Source organism: Lampris incognitus, chromosome 13 (assembly GCF_029633865.1).
Source record: "Lampris incognitus isolate fLamInc1 chromosome 13, fLamInc1.hap2, whole genome shotgun sequence".
Taxonomy (NCBI): Eukaryota; Metazoa; Chordata; class Actinopteri; order Lampriformes; family Lampridae; genus Lampris; species Lampris incognitus.
Window position 1 is genome coordinate 48,150,367 of NC_079223.1, and position 22,343 is coordinate 48,172,709.

General features: G+C 46.9%; 1 protein-coding gene across 1 annotated transcript in view; it reads right to left on the reverse strand.

Annotated features, from left to right (window-relative positions):
* ttc27 (tetratricopeptide repeat domain 27) overlaps nt 1-22,343 on the reverse strand; it is a 312,286-nt gene that overhangs the window by 66,948 nt on the left and 222,995 nt on the right. Inside the window, exons 14-16 of the mRNA XM_056291937.1 lie at nt 16,125-16,223; nt 9,988-10,040; nt 3,341-3,506 (exon numbers count right to left, since the gene is read on the reverse strand). Coding sequence (XP_056147912.1) covers nt 3,341-3,506; nt 9,988-10,040; nt 16,125-16,223 — 318 coding nt within the window. The remainder of the gene's footprint in view (nt 1-3,340; nt 3,507-9,987; nt 10,041-16,124; nt 16,224-22,343) is intronic.

A 22,343-nucleotide genomic window follows, 5' to 3' on the forward strand; every position in this document is an offset into this window, starting at 1 on the left:
TCGATATGGTATGTTATGGGTATAGTATGTTATGGATATAGGATATGATGGATATAGGATGTTATGGATATAGTATGCTATCAATGTAGTATGTTATGAATATAGTATGTAATGATATATTATGTTATGGTATCGTATGTTATGGATATAGAATGTAATGGAAAAAGGATGTTATGGATTTGGATGTGGCGGATATAGGATGTAATAGATATAGTGTGTTATGGAGATAGGGTGTTATGGATATAGGAGGATATGGATGTAGTATGTTATGAATATAGTATGTAATGGATATAGTATGTTATGGGTATAGTATGTTATGGATATAGGAGGTTATGGATAAAGGATGTTATGGACAGATACAAGTTGCTGCTTCCAGTTTCTGTCCCTCCATCACTAGCTCTCTAACTTCCTTGTTCTGTAGCTATCTGAGAAAATGAAAGACGGCAGAGAATAATGGGAAATAACGAGGGCAGGAGAGTGTGATGGTGACTGAGTGACTAAAAGGGGCGAGGACAGAAAAAACTCTTCTGAGAAGAGATGTGATGAAGCTGCCAGGGGAGGAAGACTGTAACTGTAACTGTAAACAAGACGTGTGCAAAAACCCTGTTCTGAGACACAAGTCAGGATTTATTTAAAATAGAACGGCAAATATGGAGAGGTCTTTTGAAATGACAGGCTTTTAAGTTTTAACTTTGAAATAAAGTTTGGACACGGTAACTCAGTCGGAGCTGGGAGATATAAGCTGATAAAAATAAATATGATTTCTGAAAAACTGGGGCTTTTGTGTGTGTGTGTGTGTGTGTATGTGTGTGTGTGTGTGTGTATTTTTATGTGTTAGCAAACTACGCAGCATCTATGTCAACCTCATGTCAGCTGGGAATAGTGTATCAGCAGTGCAAAAAAAGATTAAAAAAAAACCCAACTCTACACTGAAAAAGAAGACCTACTCTCACTTTAATAAAAGAAGAGATTTGAGATTGTGAAGCCGGAGATTTCCTCTGTTCAAGCAGGCGAGCGGCATCCAGGCTGCCGCTGACCTTTTCATCTCCACCCTGGGGCCGCTTGGTAACGAGGCCGGCATAAATTAATGTGCCGCACGACAGAGCACTGACAAGAAACCACATGTTAATGAGAGAAGAGGATGGCGAGGAGGACAGAAAAGAATCCTATTGAAAAGCCCTTCAAGTTAGCCTCATGAAGATTAAAGAGATAATAGTCTGAAAGAAGTGAAGCTGCTCTACATGCATGTTAAGCAGGGGACAAGATGGAGGGGGAAAAAAGAGCCAGGTGCATCAGTATCTACCAGCATCAGTATCTACCAGAATCAGTACATACCAGCATCACTATCTACCAGCATCAGTATCTACCAGCATCAGTACATACCAGCATCACTATCTACCAGCATCAGTATCTACCAGCATCAGTACATATCAGCATCACTATCTACCAGCATCAGTATCTACCAGCATCAGTACATACCAGCATCAGTATCTACCAGCATCAGAATCTACCAGCATCAGTACATACCAGCATCACTATCTACCAGCATCAGAATCTACCAGCATCATTATCTATCAGCATCAGAATCTACCAGCATCAGTATCTACCAGCATCAGTATCTACCAGCATCAGAATCTACCAGCATCAGTACATACCAGCATCACTATCTACCAGCATCAGTACATACCAGCATCAGAATCTACCAGCATCAGTATCTACCAGCATCAGAATCTACCAGCATCAGTACATACCATCATCAGTATCTACCAGCATCAGAATCTACCAGCATCAGTACATACCAGCATCACTATCTACCAGCATCAGTACATACCAGCATCAGTATCTACCAGCATCAGAATCTACCAGCATCAGTACATACCAGCATCACTATCTACCAGCATCAGTACATACCAGCATCAGTATCTACTAGCATCAGTATCTACCAGCATCACTATCTACCAGCATCAGTATCTACTAGCATCAGTATCTACCAGCATCAGTATCTACCAGCATCAGTATCTACTAGCATCAGTATCTACCAGCATCAGTATCTACCAGCATCAGAATCTACCAGCATCGGTATCTACCAGCATCACTATCTACTAGCATCAGTACATACCAGCATCAGTATCTACCAGCATCAGTATCTACTAGCATCAGTGCCTACCAGTATCAGTATCCACTAGCATCAGTGTCTACCAGTATCAGTATCTACTAGCATCAGTATCTACTAACATCAGTACATACCATCATCAGTATCTACTAGCATCAGTATCTACTAACATCAGAACATACCATCATCAGTATCTACTAGCATCAGTATCTACTAGCATCAGTGTCTACCAGTATCAGTATCTACTAGCATCAAAAGGAGAGTCTGGCCATTATACATATAATGTAGCTAAAGTAGTAATGTAATAATGTAGTAACGTAATGTAGCGATGTAATGTAGCGAATGCACCCAATGTAGCGCATTCAGGGGGCAGCTAGGAACCAGCGCAGCTGGGACGCAAACCCAGGTCTCCTGCACCACGGGCAACTGCACTAACCAGCCGACTAAAGGGTCGGACTCGTTAGCCAAGAGCTAGCGAGTCTACACATCGATGATCCTTACACTACCCGCCTCCTTCGAGAAGTGTGTCCCCGCGCTTCAGCATATCGGCTCCCTCACACCTCTGGGCGCACTCGCTTCTGATGGCCTCAAGGTCTCAGCATCCCACTTCTGACACCAATATAGTGAATTCAGGGGGCAGCCAGGAACCGCCGCAGCCAGGACGTGAACCCGGGTCTCCCGCACCACGGGTGACTACGCTAACCAGTTGACTAAAAGGTCTGACCTGATAATTCATACCACTCCGCACAATAAGCCTTGAGCCGACATGTGGAGTTGCCAGCCGCTTCCTTTAACTTGTCAGTGAGGAGTTTCACCAGGGGGATGTAGCGCGGGGGAGGATCACGCTATTCTCTCCAGTTCCCCCTCCCCACCCCTGAACAGGCGCCCCGACCGACCAGAGGAGGTGCTAGTGCAGCGACCAGGACCAGCCATGTCGACACGGCCAATTGTGTCTGTAATGACGACCGACCAAGCCGGAGGTAACACGGGGATTTGAACCAGCGATCCCCGTGTTGGTAGGCAACAGAATAGACCGCCACGCCACCCGGACGCCCTCCTTACCTGGATTATTGAGCATGCAAAAAGGCATGCAGAGATATACTTGGTTCCTCTACTAGCTGGAATCCATGCCTTTGAAAGTGAAAACTCAATATCGCTAGTTTGAGTCCTCTAGTTAAAAACTTAATTAGTGACACTGATGTGGCTCCACTTGTTGCATCACCATACCTCGACATCTTTGTACTTGTCCCTCAAGTCCATGAGGCGGTGGTAGGCTTTAATGGCCTCGGCAAAGTCTCCGATGTCGATGCACACGGCAACGAAGTTCTCCCAGATCTGCCAGTGCTCGTAGTTACACTTCAGAGCTTCTTGCAGGGTGCGGAAGGCCTTGTCTCTACCGGAGGGGGAGGGGGAGGCGAGGAGAGACAGTGAGAGAGAGAAAACACTGCACATTAGTCTCACAAGGTTAATGAGCACAGTGAGAAGTGATCTAATGTGTTATTATATCTATTGTGTTGTTATATCTATTGTGTTTTTATAGCTATTGTGTTATTATATCTATTGTGTGATTATATCTATTGTGTCATTATATCTGAAGTGTCGTTATATCTAATGTGTCATTATATCTATTGTGTTATTATAGCTAATGTATTATTATATCTCATGTGTTATTATATCTACTGTATTATTATATCTATTGTGTTACTATATCTAATGCGTTATTATATCTAATGTGTTATTATATCTATTGTGTTACTATATCTAATGCGTTATTATATCAAATGTGTTATTATATCTATTGTGTTACTATATCTAATACGTTATTATATCTATTGTGTTATTATATCTAATGCGTTATTATATCTAATGTGTTATTATATCTATTGTGTTTTTATAGCTAATGCATTATTATATCAAACATGTTATTATATGTATTGTGTCATTATAACTATTGTGTTATATATCTAATGTTATTATACCTAATGTGTTATTATATCTATTGTGTTATTATATCTAATGCGTTATTATATCTATTGTGTTTTTATAGCTAATGCATTATTATATCAAACATGTTATTATATCTATTGTGTCATATCTATTGTGTTATATATCTAATGTGTTATTATATCTAATGTGTTATTATATCTATTGTGTTATTATAGCTATTGTGTCATTATATCTATTGTGTCATTATATCTAAAGTGTCGTTATATCTAATGTGTCATTATATCTATTGTGTTATTATAGCTAGTGTATTATTATATCTCATGTGTTATTATATCTAATGTATTATTATATCTATTGTGTTACTATATCTAATGCGTTATTATATCTAATGTGTTATTATATCTATTGTGTTACTATATCTAATGCGTTATTATATCTAATGTGTTATTATATCTATTGTGTTACTATATCTAATACGTTATTATATCTATTGTGTTATTATATCTAATGCGTTATTATATCTAATGTGTTATTATATCTAATGTGTTATTATATCTATTGTGTTTTTATAGCTAATGCATTATTATATCAAACATGTTATTATATGTATTGTGTCATTATATCTGTTGTGTTATATATCTAATGTTATTATATCTAATGTGTTATTATATCTATTGTGTTATTATATCTAATGTGTTATTATATCTAATGTGTTATTATATCTATTGTGTTTTTATAGCTAATGCATTATTATATCAAACGTGTTATTATATCTATTGTCATTATATCTATTGTTTTATTACATCTAATGTGTCATTATATCTATTGTGTTATTATATCTAATGTGTCATTATATCAAACGTGTTATTATATCTATTGTGTCATATCTATTGTGTTATTATATCTAATGTGTCATTATATCAAACGTGTTATTATATCTATTGTGTCATTATATCTAATGTGTCATATCTATTGTGTCATTATATCTAATGTGTCATTATATCAAACGTGTTATTATATCTATTGTGTCATTATATCTATTGTGTTATTATATCTATTGTGTTATTAGGTCTATTGTGTTATTATCTCTAATGTGTCATTATATCTATTGTGTTATTATATCGGTGTCATTATATCTAATGTGTCATTATATCTAATGTGTTATTATATCTATTGTGTTATTATATCTATTGTGTTATTATATCTATTGTGTTATTATATCTATTGCGTTGATGCCACTACTGCAGGGAGTCAGCTGCAAATTGCCTAAAGTTCAATATTAAGGTGTTTTTTCCACCCTGCTCCTATAGTTCAGAAGGTCATTTGTGTTTTTCTTCACAAAATGTCATTTGTGTGCGTTTTATTAAAATCCCTGTGTCTGCTGGTTCTCATGTGGAAACCGGCTCAGGCAGCCGGCCAGAAGATGGATTCTAACCGTACGAGCTGGGAGGGAGCAGTTATGAATTAAAGCCGTGAACCTAACATTTGGTCTACGACTGGTGTGTGTAACTTCTGTCAGCTATGTGTCCGCCACATAAAGTGACGGGGTTGAGCCGTATGGGTGTGAACTCTCTCGCGTCCCGTCTGACTGGAAACTGAACATTGTTGCAACGCTGCCAAACTGACATGATTCACAACAGACAAAGGATGAACCGGGGGAAGTCCTGGTTCACCTTGGCCAGCTGCAGCCCAGGCCTCCTCTGCTGGACCCTCATCTTCCTCATGTCAAGCTGCAGAAGGCAACTGTGGGTACCCGCCGTGTGCCAACAAGGTCCTCCCAATACTACCAACACGCGGGCAAGGCTCTGTGATCCGGTACAAGCCCACGTCATGCTGGAGGTGGATGGAAGTGAATATAAACTGCCCCTTCTTCTTCCACATGGAAGCTGTACACCAGGGGTCCCCCATTACTCTTCATAGCGGGCCACTTTTAGGGCCACGGGCCACTCAACCTCCAGCAGCGCGTTGTTCGTTAGTTTGTTTTGGTGTCGATACGTTGCAGGTATTATAATTTAAACAGAGATTTTTCATCTATTTTTCGATATATTACTAGTCTTACTTTTACTAAGAAATTAATTATTATTATTATTAATTTTTTGGGTAGGGAAATAAAAAAAAAATCTTCCTTCTGGCATTTCTCCAAAAATTCTCGCGGACCATAAATCAACCTGTCACGGGCCGGACGTGGCCCGCGGGCCGCCTATTGGGGACCCCTGCTGTACAGTGAATGCAGACAGGAACTTAAAATAGGAGGCCACGCGTCCGGGCAGTGTAACTGCCGGCTTGGTCGGAGACACAACCGGCCATGTCTGCGGGTGGGAAGCTGGACGTGGGTCCGTGTCCCGGTGGCTGCAGCCTGTTCGGGGGGACTGGGAGGAGTAGCGTGATCCTCCCACGTGCTACGTCCCCCTGGTGAAACTCCTGTCAGGTGAAAAGAAGCGGCTGGTGACTCCACATGTATGGGAGGAGCCATGTGGTAGTCTGCAGCCCTCCCCGGGTCGGCAGAGGGGGGTGGAGCAGCGACCGGGGTGGCTCGGGAAGAGTGGGGTAATTGGCCGGGTACAATTGGGGAGAAAAGGGGGGGGGGGTTCAACAATGGCCACAAGCTACGACAAGCTGAAGGTAGAGGAGCCCGGGCGGAGAAACCTCAGTCCTTGCAGTGGATGATGGGAACCCCAGGAGAGGACAGCCCAGCACACAACACGAGGGCTCAGTTAGCAGCAGCCTCCTTTTCCTGTCTGCCGGCCTTCATCCTTACCCTACGGCAACAGCCATGTCTCTAACTCCACACCGACAACAACGTTATCCAGCACTTAATGTCTAAAACCCCACATTGTTGTTCCAGCATGGATACTGGCAACTGGCTCGAATGAATTAATACTACATACAACCTAGTACTACTACTACTACTACTACTACTATAATTTCGGCTGCTCCTGTTAGGGGGCGCCACAGCGGATCATCCGTCTCCATCTCTTCCTGTCCTCTGCATCTTCCTCTGTCTCACCAGCCACCTGCATGTCCTCCCTCACCACCTCCCTAAACCTCCTCTTTGGCCTTCCTCTTCTCCTCTTCGCCCTGGCAGCCAACCAAACTCTGTATACTAGTAGTGACACATCTGTTGTGCACACATCCCCACCTCCAGTATTCCAGCTATTATTCCGGCTATCTCTTTTGTTTTTCTTGTTTGTGTGTGTGATATATGCAGTTACTAGAAGCTGCTGTAAACCGGAGTCAGACTCCTTGTGTGCATAAACACGCCGGGCCGATAAACCTGATTCTACTGGCCTTACATTTTCTAACCAGCTAAATAAAGTGAATGACGATCTACAACACCTCCTGTCCTGAGACCCTCGATTGCGATGAGGAAAAACTCCACAGAAAAAAAAAAAAAAAAAACAGGTGCTGACTCAGCAACACTGGCAAACGTCTCGTTGTGAATGGATGTGTTGGATTTGGATTAATTAGACCGCACTGCAATTACTACGGATCACCACAGGTGTCAGTAACAAACACAGGCAGCTTCAGGGGGAGCTTCAAACAAACCTTGATGGGTTCCTGCCTGGCTATATATATATATACACTACCGTTCAAAAGTTTGGGATCACATTGAAATGTCCATATTTTTGAAGGAAAAGCACTGTACTTTTCAATGAAGATAACTTTAAACTAGTCTTAACTTTAAAGAAATACACTCTATACATTGCTAATGTGGTAAATGACTATTCTAGCTGCAAATGTCTGGTTTTTGGTGCAATATCTACATAGGTGTATAGAGGCCCATTTCAAGCAACTATCACTCCAGTGTTCTAATGGTACAATGTGTTTGCTCATTGGCTCAGAAGGCTAATTGATGATTAGAAAACCCTTGTGCAATCATGTTCACACATCTTAAAACAGTTTAGCTCATTACAGAAGCTACAAAACTGACCTTCCTTTGAGCAGATTGAGTTTCTGGAGCATCACATTTGTGGGGTCAATTAAATGCTCAAAATGGCCAGAAAAAGAGAACTTTCATCTGAAACTCGACAGTCTATTCTTGTTCTTAGAAATGAAGGCTACTCCATGCGAGAAATTGCTAAGAAATTGAAGATTTCCTACACCGGTGTGTACTACTCCCTTCAGAGGACAGCACAAACAGGCTCTAACCAGAGTAGAAAAAGAAGTGGGAGGCCGCGTTGCACAACTGAGCAAGAAGATAAGTACATTAGAGTCTCTAGTTTGAGAAACAGACGCCTCACAGGTCCCCAACTGGCATCTTCATTAAATAGTACCCGCAAAACACCAGTGTCAACATCTACAGTGAAGAGGCGGCTGCGGGATTCTGGGCTTCAGGGCAGAGTGGCAAAGAAAAAGCCATATCTGAGACTGACCAATAAAAGAAAAAGATTAAGATGGGCAAAAGAACACAAACATTGGACAGAGGAAGACTGGAAAAAAGTGTTGTGGACGGATGAATCCAAGTTTGAGGTGTTTGGATCACAAAGAAGAACGTTTGTGAGACGCAGAACAAATGAAAAGATGCTGGAAGAATGCCTGACACCATCTGTTAAGCATGGTGGAGGTAATGTGATGGTCTGGGGTTGCTTTGGTGCTGGTAAGGTGGGAGATTTGTACAGGGTAAAAGGGATTCTGAATAAGGAAGGCTATCACTCCATTTTGCAACGCCATGCCATACCCAGTGGACAGCGCTTGATTGGAGCCAATTTCATCCTACAACAGGACAATGACCCTAAACACACCTCCAAATTGTGCAAGAACTATTTAGAGCAGAAGCAGGCAGCTGGTATTCTATCGGTAATGGAGTGGCCAGCGCAGTCACCAGATCTGAACCCCATTGAGCTGTTGTGGGAGCAGCTTGACCGTATGGTACGCAAGAAGTGCCCATCCAACCAATCCAACTTGTGGGAGCTGCTTCTGGAAGCGTGGGGTGCAATTTCTCCAGATTACCTCAACAAATTAACAGCTAGAATGCCAAAGGTCTGCAATGCTGTAATTGCTGCAAATGGAGGATTCTTTGACGAAAGCAAAGTTTGATGTAAAAAAAATCTTATTTCAAATACAAATCATTATTTCTAACCTTGTCAATGTCTTGACTCTATTTTCTATTCATTTCACAACATATGGTGGTGAATAAGTGTGACTTTTCATGGAAAACACAAAATTGTTTGGGTGATCCCAAACTTTTGAACGGTAGTGTATATACTAGAAGAACCCGGTGTGGTTCTCCACCCGTCTACATCTCCCTCCTCCTCTTCATCCTGCCAGCTAACCGCCTTCCCCCTGCCCCTAAACCCCCCCCCACTCCAACTCCCTCCCCCCAAATGCTCAGAATCATCTGAAATGCCGAGAGAAGTGGTTTTTAGCCATTTTTAGAAAAAGCATATTTTGCATAATTATCATAATTATTTTAATTTTCTGCTATTTTTCTGGTCCTCTCTGGAACAATACCTACCACCTCCCAAAAAAATTAGGATCATAAATGCATTTTTGCCAAAAATGCATATTTTGCATAATGCCAAAACATTTCTGTCCCAGAATTTTTTTTTTATATAGGTGAAATTAATCAAAGATGCTCAGAATCATCTGAAATGCCGAGAAAAGTGTTTTTTAGCCATTTTTAGAAAAATGCATATTTTGCATAATTATGCATAATTTTAATTTTCTGCTATTTTTCCCTTACTCTCTGAGACAATACCTACCACCTCCAAAAAGAATTAGGATCATAAATGCTTTAGGTTTTGGTCCCGCTATCTACACTAACACCACACACACACACACACTAACACCACACACACACATTCCGAAAATATATGAGTAGATATATATATATATACATATACACAGAGACACACACACATACATATAGATATACAATTACATACACGTATACATATACAGCTCTGGCAGGCCAGATTATGACTCACTTCTTGTGAAGGCGAATGTAGGCTGTAGAGAGGTTGTTCCACGCCTCTGCATTCTGAAAGAGGAAGATAAAACAGGAAGTGGACATCAGACCAAGGAGAGAGACAGGAAGTGGTGGCCTACTGAAGTAGGTGAACTTACCCAGAAACACCACCCAGAATAATCAGGGTGGTGTTTGCCCCCCCCCCCTGGCAGTAGTGGGGCATTTAGCTCACAACACCCTAATGCAAGCACATGGATCGCTCATAACCTGTCTCCCTCAGACTGTTCAGGATTACTGTCATATAACACATGAAAGCTACCAGACTCTCACAGGACCACCACTGACCACTGCTCTGCCTCACCTCTCACAGGACCCCCACTGACCACTGCTCTGCCTCACCTCACACAGGACCACCACTGACCACTGCTCTGCCTCACCTCACACAGGACCACCACTGACCACTGCTCTGCCTCACCTCACACAGGACCACCACTGACCACTGCTCTGCCTCACCTCACACAGGACCCCCACTGACCACTGCTCTGCCCCACCTCACACAGGACCACCACTGACCAGTGCTCTGCCTCACCTCACACAGGGAGACCACTGACCACTGCTCTGCCTCACCTCACACAGGACCCCCACTGACCAGTGCTCTGCCCCACCTCACACAGGACCACCACTGACCAGTGCTCTGCCTCACCTCACACAGGACCACCACTGACCACTGCTCTGCCCCACCTCACACAGGACCACCACTGACCAGTGCTCTGCCTCACCTCACACAGGACCACCACTGACCACTGCTCTGCCTCACCTCACACAGGACCACCACTGACCACTGCTCTGCCTCACCTCACACAGGACCCCCACTGACCACTGCTCTGCCTCACCTCACACAGGACCACCACTGACCACTGCTCTGCCCCACCTCACACAGGACCACCACTGACCAGTGCTCTGCCTCACCTCACACAGGACCACCACTGACCACTGCTCTGCCTCACCTCACACAGGACCACCACTGACCACCGCTCTGCCTCACCTCACACAGGACCACCACTGACCACTGCTCTGCCTCACCTCACACAGGACCACCACTGACCACTGCTCTGCCACACCTCACACAGGACCACCACTGACCACTGCTCAGCCACACCTCACACAGGACCACCACTGACCACTGCTCTGCCTCACCTCACACAGGGAGACCACCACTGACCACTGCTCTGCCTCACCTCACACAGGACCACCGCTGACCACTACTCTGCCTCACCTCTCACAGGACCACCACTGACCACTGCTCAGCCACACCTCACACAGGACCACCACTGACCACTGCTCTGCCTCACCTCACACAGGACCACCACTGACCACTGCTCAGCCACACCTCACACAGGACCCCCACTGACCACTGCTCTGCCTCACCTCACACAGGGAGACCACCACTGACCACTGCTCTGCCTCACCTCACACAGGACCACCGCTGACCACTACTCTGCCTCACCTCTCACAGGACCACCACTGACCACTGCTCTGCCCACAGACAGAACAACAACAACAACTAATTTGATTCTGGCTTTAATTGGTGTTTCTGGATTTATTGAAATAACAGCACCTCATGTGCACACACATTTGGACTTTCACAAACACACAATAAAATCTATTCTAAGGCAAATGACATCACGGGTCCAGGCGATGTCGTTTAGAAAGCGCTCCCCAGTCTGAAATGTGTTGTTTTATTTCCCGCACGGCGCCACGGAGCTGCCCCCGTGGGCTGTGCGTCACAAATTCAGAATCTGGACAAGAATCAGGAACACTTTATTTGTCATCTCATTTCATGCACTTGCACACATGAAACGAAACATCCAAAAACTACAAGAACACACATATCCAAACTAACACATACAACTAAACTACAAAAACAACGACAACAAAAAAAATCACTGTCCAGCAGAAGGAACGCCAGCCAGGATGACCGCCGGAACCGCCGGTCTGCATGGGCTAGCAGTTAGCTTAGCCTGCCCCGCTTCCGCATCCAGTCAGACCGCCCTCGGTGGTTCCTCTCCGGGTGCAGCTCCAGGCAAGGCCGTGGTCCCTGGGCCCACAGGACGCGGCAGACCAAGCTGTCCCAGCCGATCCAGCTCCAGCTCTCCCAGCCGCCACACGAAGACACACTTGGACGCAGACGTGGTCAAAGCCACTGCATGGACGGTGCTGGGCGAGGCCGCCGCAAACGGGAATTTGCGCCGCCATCTTCCCCCACCGGAAGCGGAAAAATTGTGGTTGGTCACTCACCAATGGACGCAAATTGTGGTCCCTCACGAACAAGCGCCTCCTGCTAAACATCAGTCTTGGATGTGTTAACTCTAAACCTTAACCGCGTTGTTCTGGACAGCACCTGCTAGCAAGTCCGTCGTCCTCGCCGTCCTTCGATATGCTCGGTAACCGCTCTCGCACGCACAACAGCCACCAAGACTGCTGGATCCCCGGCACCTCTGAAGAAGCTTAACAAGCGTCCCTGTTGTTTGCACTGCTGATGCATGTCTCCCGGCGTCGTGGTGCACGCTCAGTAAGGCAGGTAAGCGACTCACAACACGCTGACTCAGCTCATCCGCACACAACGTTGTGTCCGGATGAGCCGATCCGACGTGCTGTGACGCGTCTTCAGCTGGTCACATGACAACGAACTCAATGGGTTTTTAAAGGTGACTGTGAATTACGTTCAATTCCTGTAACATTCAACGCTGCTGCCTTGTTCCTTCGTGCTGATCCTGATGTGAAGGACAGATGTTTAGTGTTGCGTCGCCCCCTGGAAGAAGCCTGAGGGCCTTTCACACTGTGACGGCACACACATTAAAGAGACAGTACACCTATTTTCCCCATCAGGTCCGCCGTGGGTGCGGATGGCTTCGTGCTCGTTTTCCCCACAACCATATGGCGACCCCCGGAGATTACCTAGCGAACCCCTTGGGGGTCCCAACCCCCCGGGTGGAGAACCAATGCTCTAAAGGGCGACATGAAATAAATGTTCACTTAATGTAAACACAATTCTTTATGAAGTAATTGGATAAAGTGTAGGAAGCAGCAGATGCCTCCCATCTCCATCATGCGAGCCAGATGCAGCTTCTTCGTCACGAGGGGCCGGTTTCAACGCCGTCACCTCTGGCAAATTAAAATGCAATCGAAATAAGCAAAGCCACCCACGCCGTTTCATTTTCAGGCAGTGACACGCTGTGTGCTAATCTAACTGCTGCTCCGGCACACAAAATCACACTAAATCCGAACGCAACATTAAACAAATTACCCGCTACGTCTCCATCTAGATCAATTAGCGGTGTCTAATTTAAACCATTATCATGCCATTTCTCTGCAGACCTAATTAGACTGCAACATGGAAGATCCTCTCCCAAACATCGTTTAGGCAAGCAATCAACGTCGACTGTGCCGAAGTCCCTCATGGCGTGATGAGACGGGGATGCAGGGACATGTCTTCATCAAGTGCCGCCTAGAACTCCGTTATCATCACTGACAGACGATCATGTACAAGTGAAGGCCATCGTCACTTGAGTCTCCTTCGCTCAGTGACAGACTAGGACACTTGAGGCTCAGACTATAACCGAGTTCACGGTTTGTTGACCTGCGGCTTCTAGCGGTCGTCTACTCTTTAGGTTTTTGTCCCAGCAGGCAGTTTTGACACCAAGTTTAGAAGGTTGCATAAATTACTTTTTTCCTACCTCAGTCTGCAAAATACAGCTGGCGACTAACGTAGCAGCAAGAGCTTTGATTATGACTTATCTACACAATTTATCTACACAATTTATCTACACAATGTATCTACACAATGTATCTACAGAATCTATCTACAGAATCTTTCTACACAATTTACCTGCACAATTTATCTACACAATGTATCTACACAATTTATCTACACAATGTATCTACAGAATCTATCTACACAATTTATCTACACAACTTATGTACAGAATTTATCTACACAATTTACCTACACAATGTATCTACACAATTTACCTACACAATTTATCTACATAATCTATCTACACAATTTACCTACACAATTTATCTACATAATCTATCTACACAATGTATCTACAGAATTTATCTACAGAATTTATTGGCATCAATTGGTGTGCAAAAGATTAAAACTGTTAGACAGGTTGACTGTGAGACAGGTCCACTGTTAGACAGGTTTACTGTTAGACAGGTTCACTGTGAGACAGGTTCACTTTGAGACAGGTTTACTCTGAGACAGGTTCACTTTGAGACAGGTTTACTGTGAGACAGGTTCACTTTGAGACAGGTTTACTGTGAGACAGGTTCACTTTGAGACAGGTTCATTGTTAGACAGGTTCACTGTGAGACAGGTCCACTGTTAGACAGGTTGACTGTGAGACAGGTTCACTTTGAGACAGGTCCACTGTGAGACAGGTTCACTGTTAGACAGGTTCACTGTGAGACAGGTTCACTGTTAGACAGGTTGACTGTGAGACAGGTCCACTGTGAGACAGGTCCACTGTTAGACAGGTTGACTGTGAGACAGGTTCACTCTTAGACAGGTTCACTGTTAGACAGGTTCACTTTGAGACAGGTTCACTGTTAGACAGGTCCACTGTGAGACAGGTTGACTGTGAGACAGGTTGACTGTTAGACAGGTTCACTTTGAGACAGGTTCACTGTGAGACAGGTTCACTGTTAGACAGGTTGACTGTGAGACAGGTTCACTGTTAGACAGGTTGACTGTGAGACAGGTTCACTGTTAGACAGGTTCACTTTGAGACAGGTTGACTGTGAGACAGGTTGACTGTGAGACAGGTTCACTTTGAGACAGGTCCACTGTGAGACAGGTTCACTGTGAGACAGGTTCACTTTGAGACAGGTCCACTGTTAGACAGGTTCACTGTTAGACAGGTTCACATTGAGACAGGTTCACTTTGAGACAGGTTGACTGTGAGACAGGTTCACTTTGAGACAGGTTTACTGTGAGACAGGTTCACTTTGAGACAGGTTTACTGTGAGACAGGTTCACTTTGAGACAGGTTTACTGTGAGACAGGTTCACTTTGAGACAGGTTCACTGTTAGACAGGTTCACTGTGAGACAGGTCCACTGTTAGACAGGTTGACTGTGAGACAGGTTCACTTTGAGACAGGTCCACTGTGAGACAGGTTCACTGTGAGACAGGTTGACTGTTAGACAGGTTCACTTTGAGACAGGTTCACTGTGAGACAGGTTCACTGTTAGACAGGTTGACTGTGAGACAGGTTCACTGTTAGACATGTTCACTTTGAGACAGGTCCACTGTGAGACAGGTTCACTGTGAGACAGGTCCACTGTTAGACAGGTTCACTGTTAGACAGGTTCACTGTGAGACAGGTTCACTGTTAGACAGGTTGACTGTGAGACAGGTTCACTGTTAGACATGTTCACTTTGAGACAGGTCCACTGTGAGACAGGTTCACAGTGAGACAGGTTCAGAGACGGCCGTTATTACGGTCTTGAGACCGAAGACAGCCCGGGTCAAAAGTCTGACAGTGTCAGACATGTAGAACGACCATCTCACAGTGTGACCGCTGCTACGACTACGTCTACTAACCGACCAATAGAAATGCAGCAGGACACGACGCCCTGGTCAACGCCACGCACAATCTCTGCTGGCGCTAAACACAAACAGACACACTGTTAGCATGTGTGAGCCAAATGCCCTGGATTCAACACAGCGAGCAACAGAACCAGCTGCGGCGACTACTGAAAGGACTGGATTCCTGCTCGGCGTCATGCTGCTCTACCGGCGGCGCAGACTGATGACACGCGCTGATGACGCTTTTATGGACTTGTGTCGTAGCCTGTGATTCAGTAGTGTTACCATGGTCCAGTCTACACACATCACACTTGATGTGGTACCAAGTTTATTAGCTCCACATCACACAGTGTGGCCTGCAGTAATCTTACAGGACTGCTGAAACAGCCTGTAGGGGGCGTAAGGGGGTCAGTGAGTATAGGACCAGGGTTGACAGTGACAGAGCTGTGACTTGTTCTCTGCTCCACTTCTTGTCCTTTTCTTCATTGTGTGGCCGCTGTGTTTGTGGGTCTGTGTGTGCAGGTGCGTGTGTGATGGGGAGTGGGGTGGAGGACTCACATCTGGCTCCAGTCCCACACACCTCTGGAAGGCCCTCGCTGCTCCTTCATAGCCGTCTAGGGCAAAGTAGGCACAACCTAGGGAAAACCACACTCCCAGCTGCCCAAGCACACACACACACACACACACACACACACACACACACACACACACACACAATTAACACAAATTAGTGAACAACGTTCCCGGACAGGTAGTCATAATAAATGTAAACCCAAATTGTTTGCGAACATCAGTGTCAAAGTGATTACAGTTGTAGAAAGATCACAAAGTAATGACGGTGATTCTCAGCCACATCTGTGTTACCAGATGACAACACCGGCCGGCTCTGTGTGCTACACACCACACCACACATCACACCACCACACATCACCACACCACACATCACACCACACATCACCACACCACACATCACACCACATCACCACACATCACCACACATCACCACACATCACACCACACATCACCACACCACACATCACCACACATCACCACACATCACCACACATCACCACACATCACCACACCACACATCACCACACATCACCACACCACACATCACCACACCACACATCACCACACATCACATCACCACACCACACATCACCACACCACACCACACCACACATCACCACACCACACATCACCACACCACACATCACCACACCACACATCACCACACATCACCACACCACACATCACCACACATCACCACACATCACCACACATCACATCACCACACATCACCACACATCAACACACATCACCACACCACACATCACCACACCACACATCACCACACATCACCACACATCACCACACCACACATCACCACACATCACCACACCACACCACACATCACCACACCACACATCACCACACATCACCACACCACACATCACCACACATCACCACACCACACATCACCACACATCACCACACCACACATCACACATCACCACACCACACATCACCACACATCACCACACATCACCACACATCACCACACCACACATCACCACACATCACCACACCACACATCACACCACATCACCACACATCACACCACATCACCACACATCACCACACCACACCACACATCACCACACCACACATCACCACACATCACCACACATCACACCACATCACCACACATCACCACACATCACCACACCACACATCACCACACATCACACCACACACCACACATCACCACACCACACCACACATCACCACACCACACAACACCACACATCACCACACCACACATCACCACACCACACATCACACCACACACCACACATCACCACACCACACATCACCACACATCACACCACACACCACACATCACCACACCACACATCACCACACCACACCACACACCACCACACCACACAACACCACACATCACCACACCACACATCACCACACCACACCACACATCACCACACCACACATCACCACACCACACCACACATCACCACACCACACATCACCACACCACACATCACCACACATCACCACACCACACCACACATCACCACACCACACATCACCACACCACACATCACCACACATCACCACACCACACCACACATCACCACACCACACATCACCACACCACACATCACCACACCACACATCACCACACAACACCACACATCACCACACCACACATCACCACACCACACATCACCACACATCACCACACATCACCACACATCACCACACATCACCAGACATCACCACACCACACATCACCACACATCACCACACATCACCACACCACACATCACCACACATCACCACACCACACCACACATCACCACACCACACATCACCACACCACACCACACATCACCACACCACACCACACATCACCACACATCACCACACATCACCACACATCACCACACATCACCACACATCACCACACATCACCACACCACACATCACACCACATCACCACACATCACCACACATCACACCACATCACCACACATCACCACACATCACCACACCACACATCACCACACATCACCACACCACACATCACCACACATCACACCACACACCACACATCACCACACCACACCACACCACACATCACCACACCACACAACACCACACATCACCACACCACACATCACCACACATCACACCACACATCACACATCACCACACCACACATCACCACACATCACACCACACACCACACATCACCACACCACACCACACACCACCACACCACACAACACCACACATCACCACACCACACATCACCACACCACACCACACATCACATCACCACACCACACATCACCACACATCACCACACCACACCACACATCACCACACCACACCACACATCACCACACCACACATCACACCACACATCACCACACCACACATCACCACACCACACATCACACCACACATCACCACACCACACATCACCACACATCACACCACACACCACACATCACCACACCACACATCACCACACCACACCACACACCACCACACCACACAACACCACACATCACCACACCACACCACACATCACACCACACATCACCACACCACACATCACCACACCACATCACACATCACCACACATCACCACACCACACCACACATCACCACACATCACCACACCACACCACACATCACCACATCACACCACACATCACCACACCACACCACACATCACCACACCACACCACACATCACCACACATCACCACACATCACCACACATCACCACACCACGCCACACATCACCACACCACACCACACATAACCACACCACACATTACCACACCACACATCACCACACCACACATCACACCACACATCACCACACCACACATCACCACACCACACCACACATCACCACACCACACCACACCACACATCACCACACCACACCATACATCACCACACATCACCACACCACACCACACATCACCACACCACACCACACCACACACCACCACACATCACCACACCACACCACACATCACCACACCACACATCACCACACCACACCACACCACACATCACCACACCACACCATACATCACCACACATCACCACACCACACATCACCACACCACACCACACATCACCACACCACACCACACCACACATCACCACACCACACCACACCACACCACACCTCACCACACATCACCACACCACATCGCACATCACCACACCACACATCACCACACCACACCACACATCACCACACCACATCACACATCACCACACATCACCACACCACACCACACATCACCACACATCACCACATCACACCACACATCACCACACCACACATCACCACACCACACCACACATCACCACACCACACCACACATCACCACACCACACACCACACCACACATCACCACACCACACATCACCACACCACATCACACATCACCACACATCACCACACCACACCACACATCACCACACATCACCACACCACACCACACATCACCACATCACACCACACATCACCACACCACACATCACCACACCACACCACACATAACCACACCACACATCACCACACCACACATCACCACACCACACATCACACCACACATCACCACACCACACATCACCACACCACACCACACATCACCACACCACACCACACATCACACCACACATCACCACACCACACCACACATCACCACACCACACCATACATCACCACACATCACCACACCACACCACACACCACCACACATCACCACACCACACCATACATCACCACACATCACCACACCACACATCACCACACATCACCACACCACACATCACCACACATCACCACACCACACATCACACCACATCACCACACATCACACCACATCACCACACATCACCACACCACACCACACATCACCACACCACACATCACCACACATCACCACACCACACATCACACCACATCACCACACATCACCACACATCACCACACCACACATCACCACACATCACACCACACACCACACATCACCACACCACACCACACCACACATCACCACACCACACAACACATCACCACACATCACCACACATCACCACACATCACCACACCACACATCACCACACATCACCACACCACACATCACCACACATCACACCACACACCACACATCACCACACCACACATCACCACACCACACCACACACCACCACACCACACAACACCACACATCACCACACCACACATCACCACACCACACCACACATCACCACACCACACATCACCACACCACACATCACCACACCACACCACACATCACCACACCACACATCACCACACATCACCACACCACACCACACATCACCACACCACACATCACCACACCACACATCACCACACATCACCACACCACACCACACATCACCACACCACACATCACCACACCACACATCACCACACCACACATCACCACACCACACATCACCACACATCACCACACCACACCACACATCACCACACCACACATCACCACACCACACATCACCACACATCACCACACATCACCACACATCACCACACCACACATCACCACACATCACCACACATCACACCACACATCACCACACATCACCACACCACACCACACATCACCACACCACACATCACCACACCACACCACACATCACCACACCACACCACACATCACCACACCACACATCACCACACATCACCACACCACACATCACACCACATCACCACACATCACCACACATCACACCACATCACCACACATCACCACACATCACCACACCACACATCACCACACATCACCACACCACACATCACCACACATCACACCACACACCACACATCACCACACCACACCACACATCACCACACCACACAACACCACACATCACCACACCACACATCACCACACATCACACCACACATCACACATCACCACACCACACATCACCACACATCACACCACACACCACACATCACCACACCACACCACACACCACCACACCACACAACACCACACATCACCACACCACACCACACATCACATCACCACACCACACATCACCACACATCACCACACCACACCACACATCACCACACCACACCACACATCACCACACCACACATCACACCACACATCACCACACCACACATCACCACACCATACATCACCACACATCACACCACACATCACCACACCACACATCACCACACCACACATCACACCACACATCACCACACCACACATCACCACACATCACACCACACACCACACATCACCACACCACACATCACCACACCACACCACACACCACCACACCACACAACACCACACATCACCACACCACACCACACATCACACCACACATCACCACACCACACATCACCACACCACATCACACATCACCACACATCACCACACCACACCACACATCACCACACATCACCACACCACACCACACATCACCACATCACACCACACATCACCACACCACACCACACATCACCACACCACACCACACATCACCACACATCACCACACCACGCCACACATCACCACACCACACCACACATAACCACACCACACATTACCACACCACACATCACCACACCACACATCACACCACACATCACCACACCACACATCACCACACCACACCACACATCACCACACCACACCACACCACACCACACATCACCACACCACACCATACATCACCACACATCACCACACCACACCACACATCACCACACCACACCACACCACACACCACCACACATCACCACACCACACCACACATCACCACACCACACATCACCACACCACACCACACCACACATCACCACACCACACCATACATCACCACACATCACCACACCACACCACACATCACCACACCACACCACACACCACCACACATCACCACACCACACCACACATCACCACACCACACATCACCACACCACACCACACCACACATCACCACACCACACCATACATCACCACACATCACCACACCACACATCACCACACCACACCACACATCACCACACCACACCACACCACACATCACCACACCACACCACACCACACCACACCACACCTCACCACACATCACCACACCACATCGCACATCACCACACCACACATCACCACACCACACCACACATCACCACACCACATCA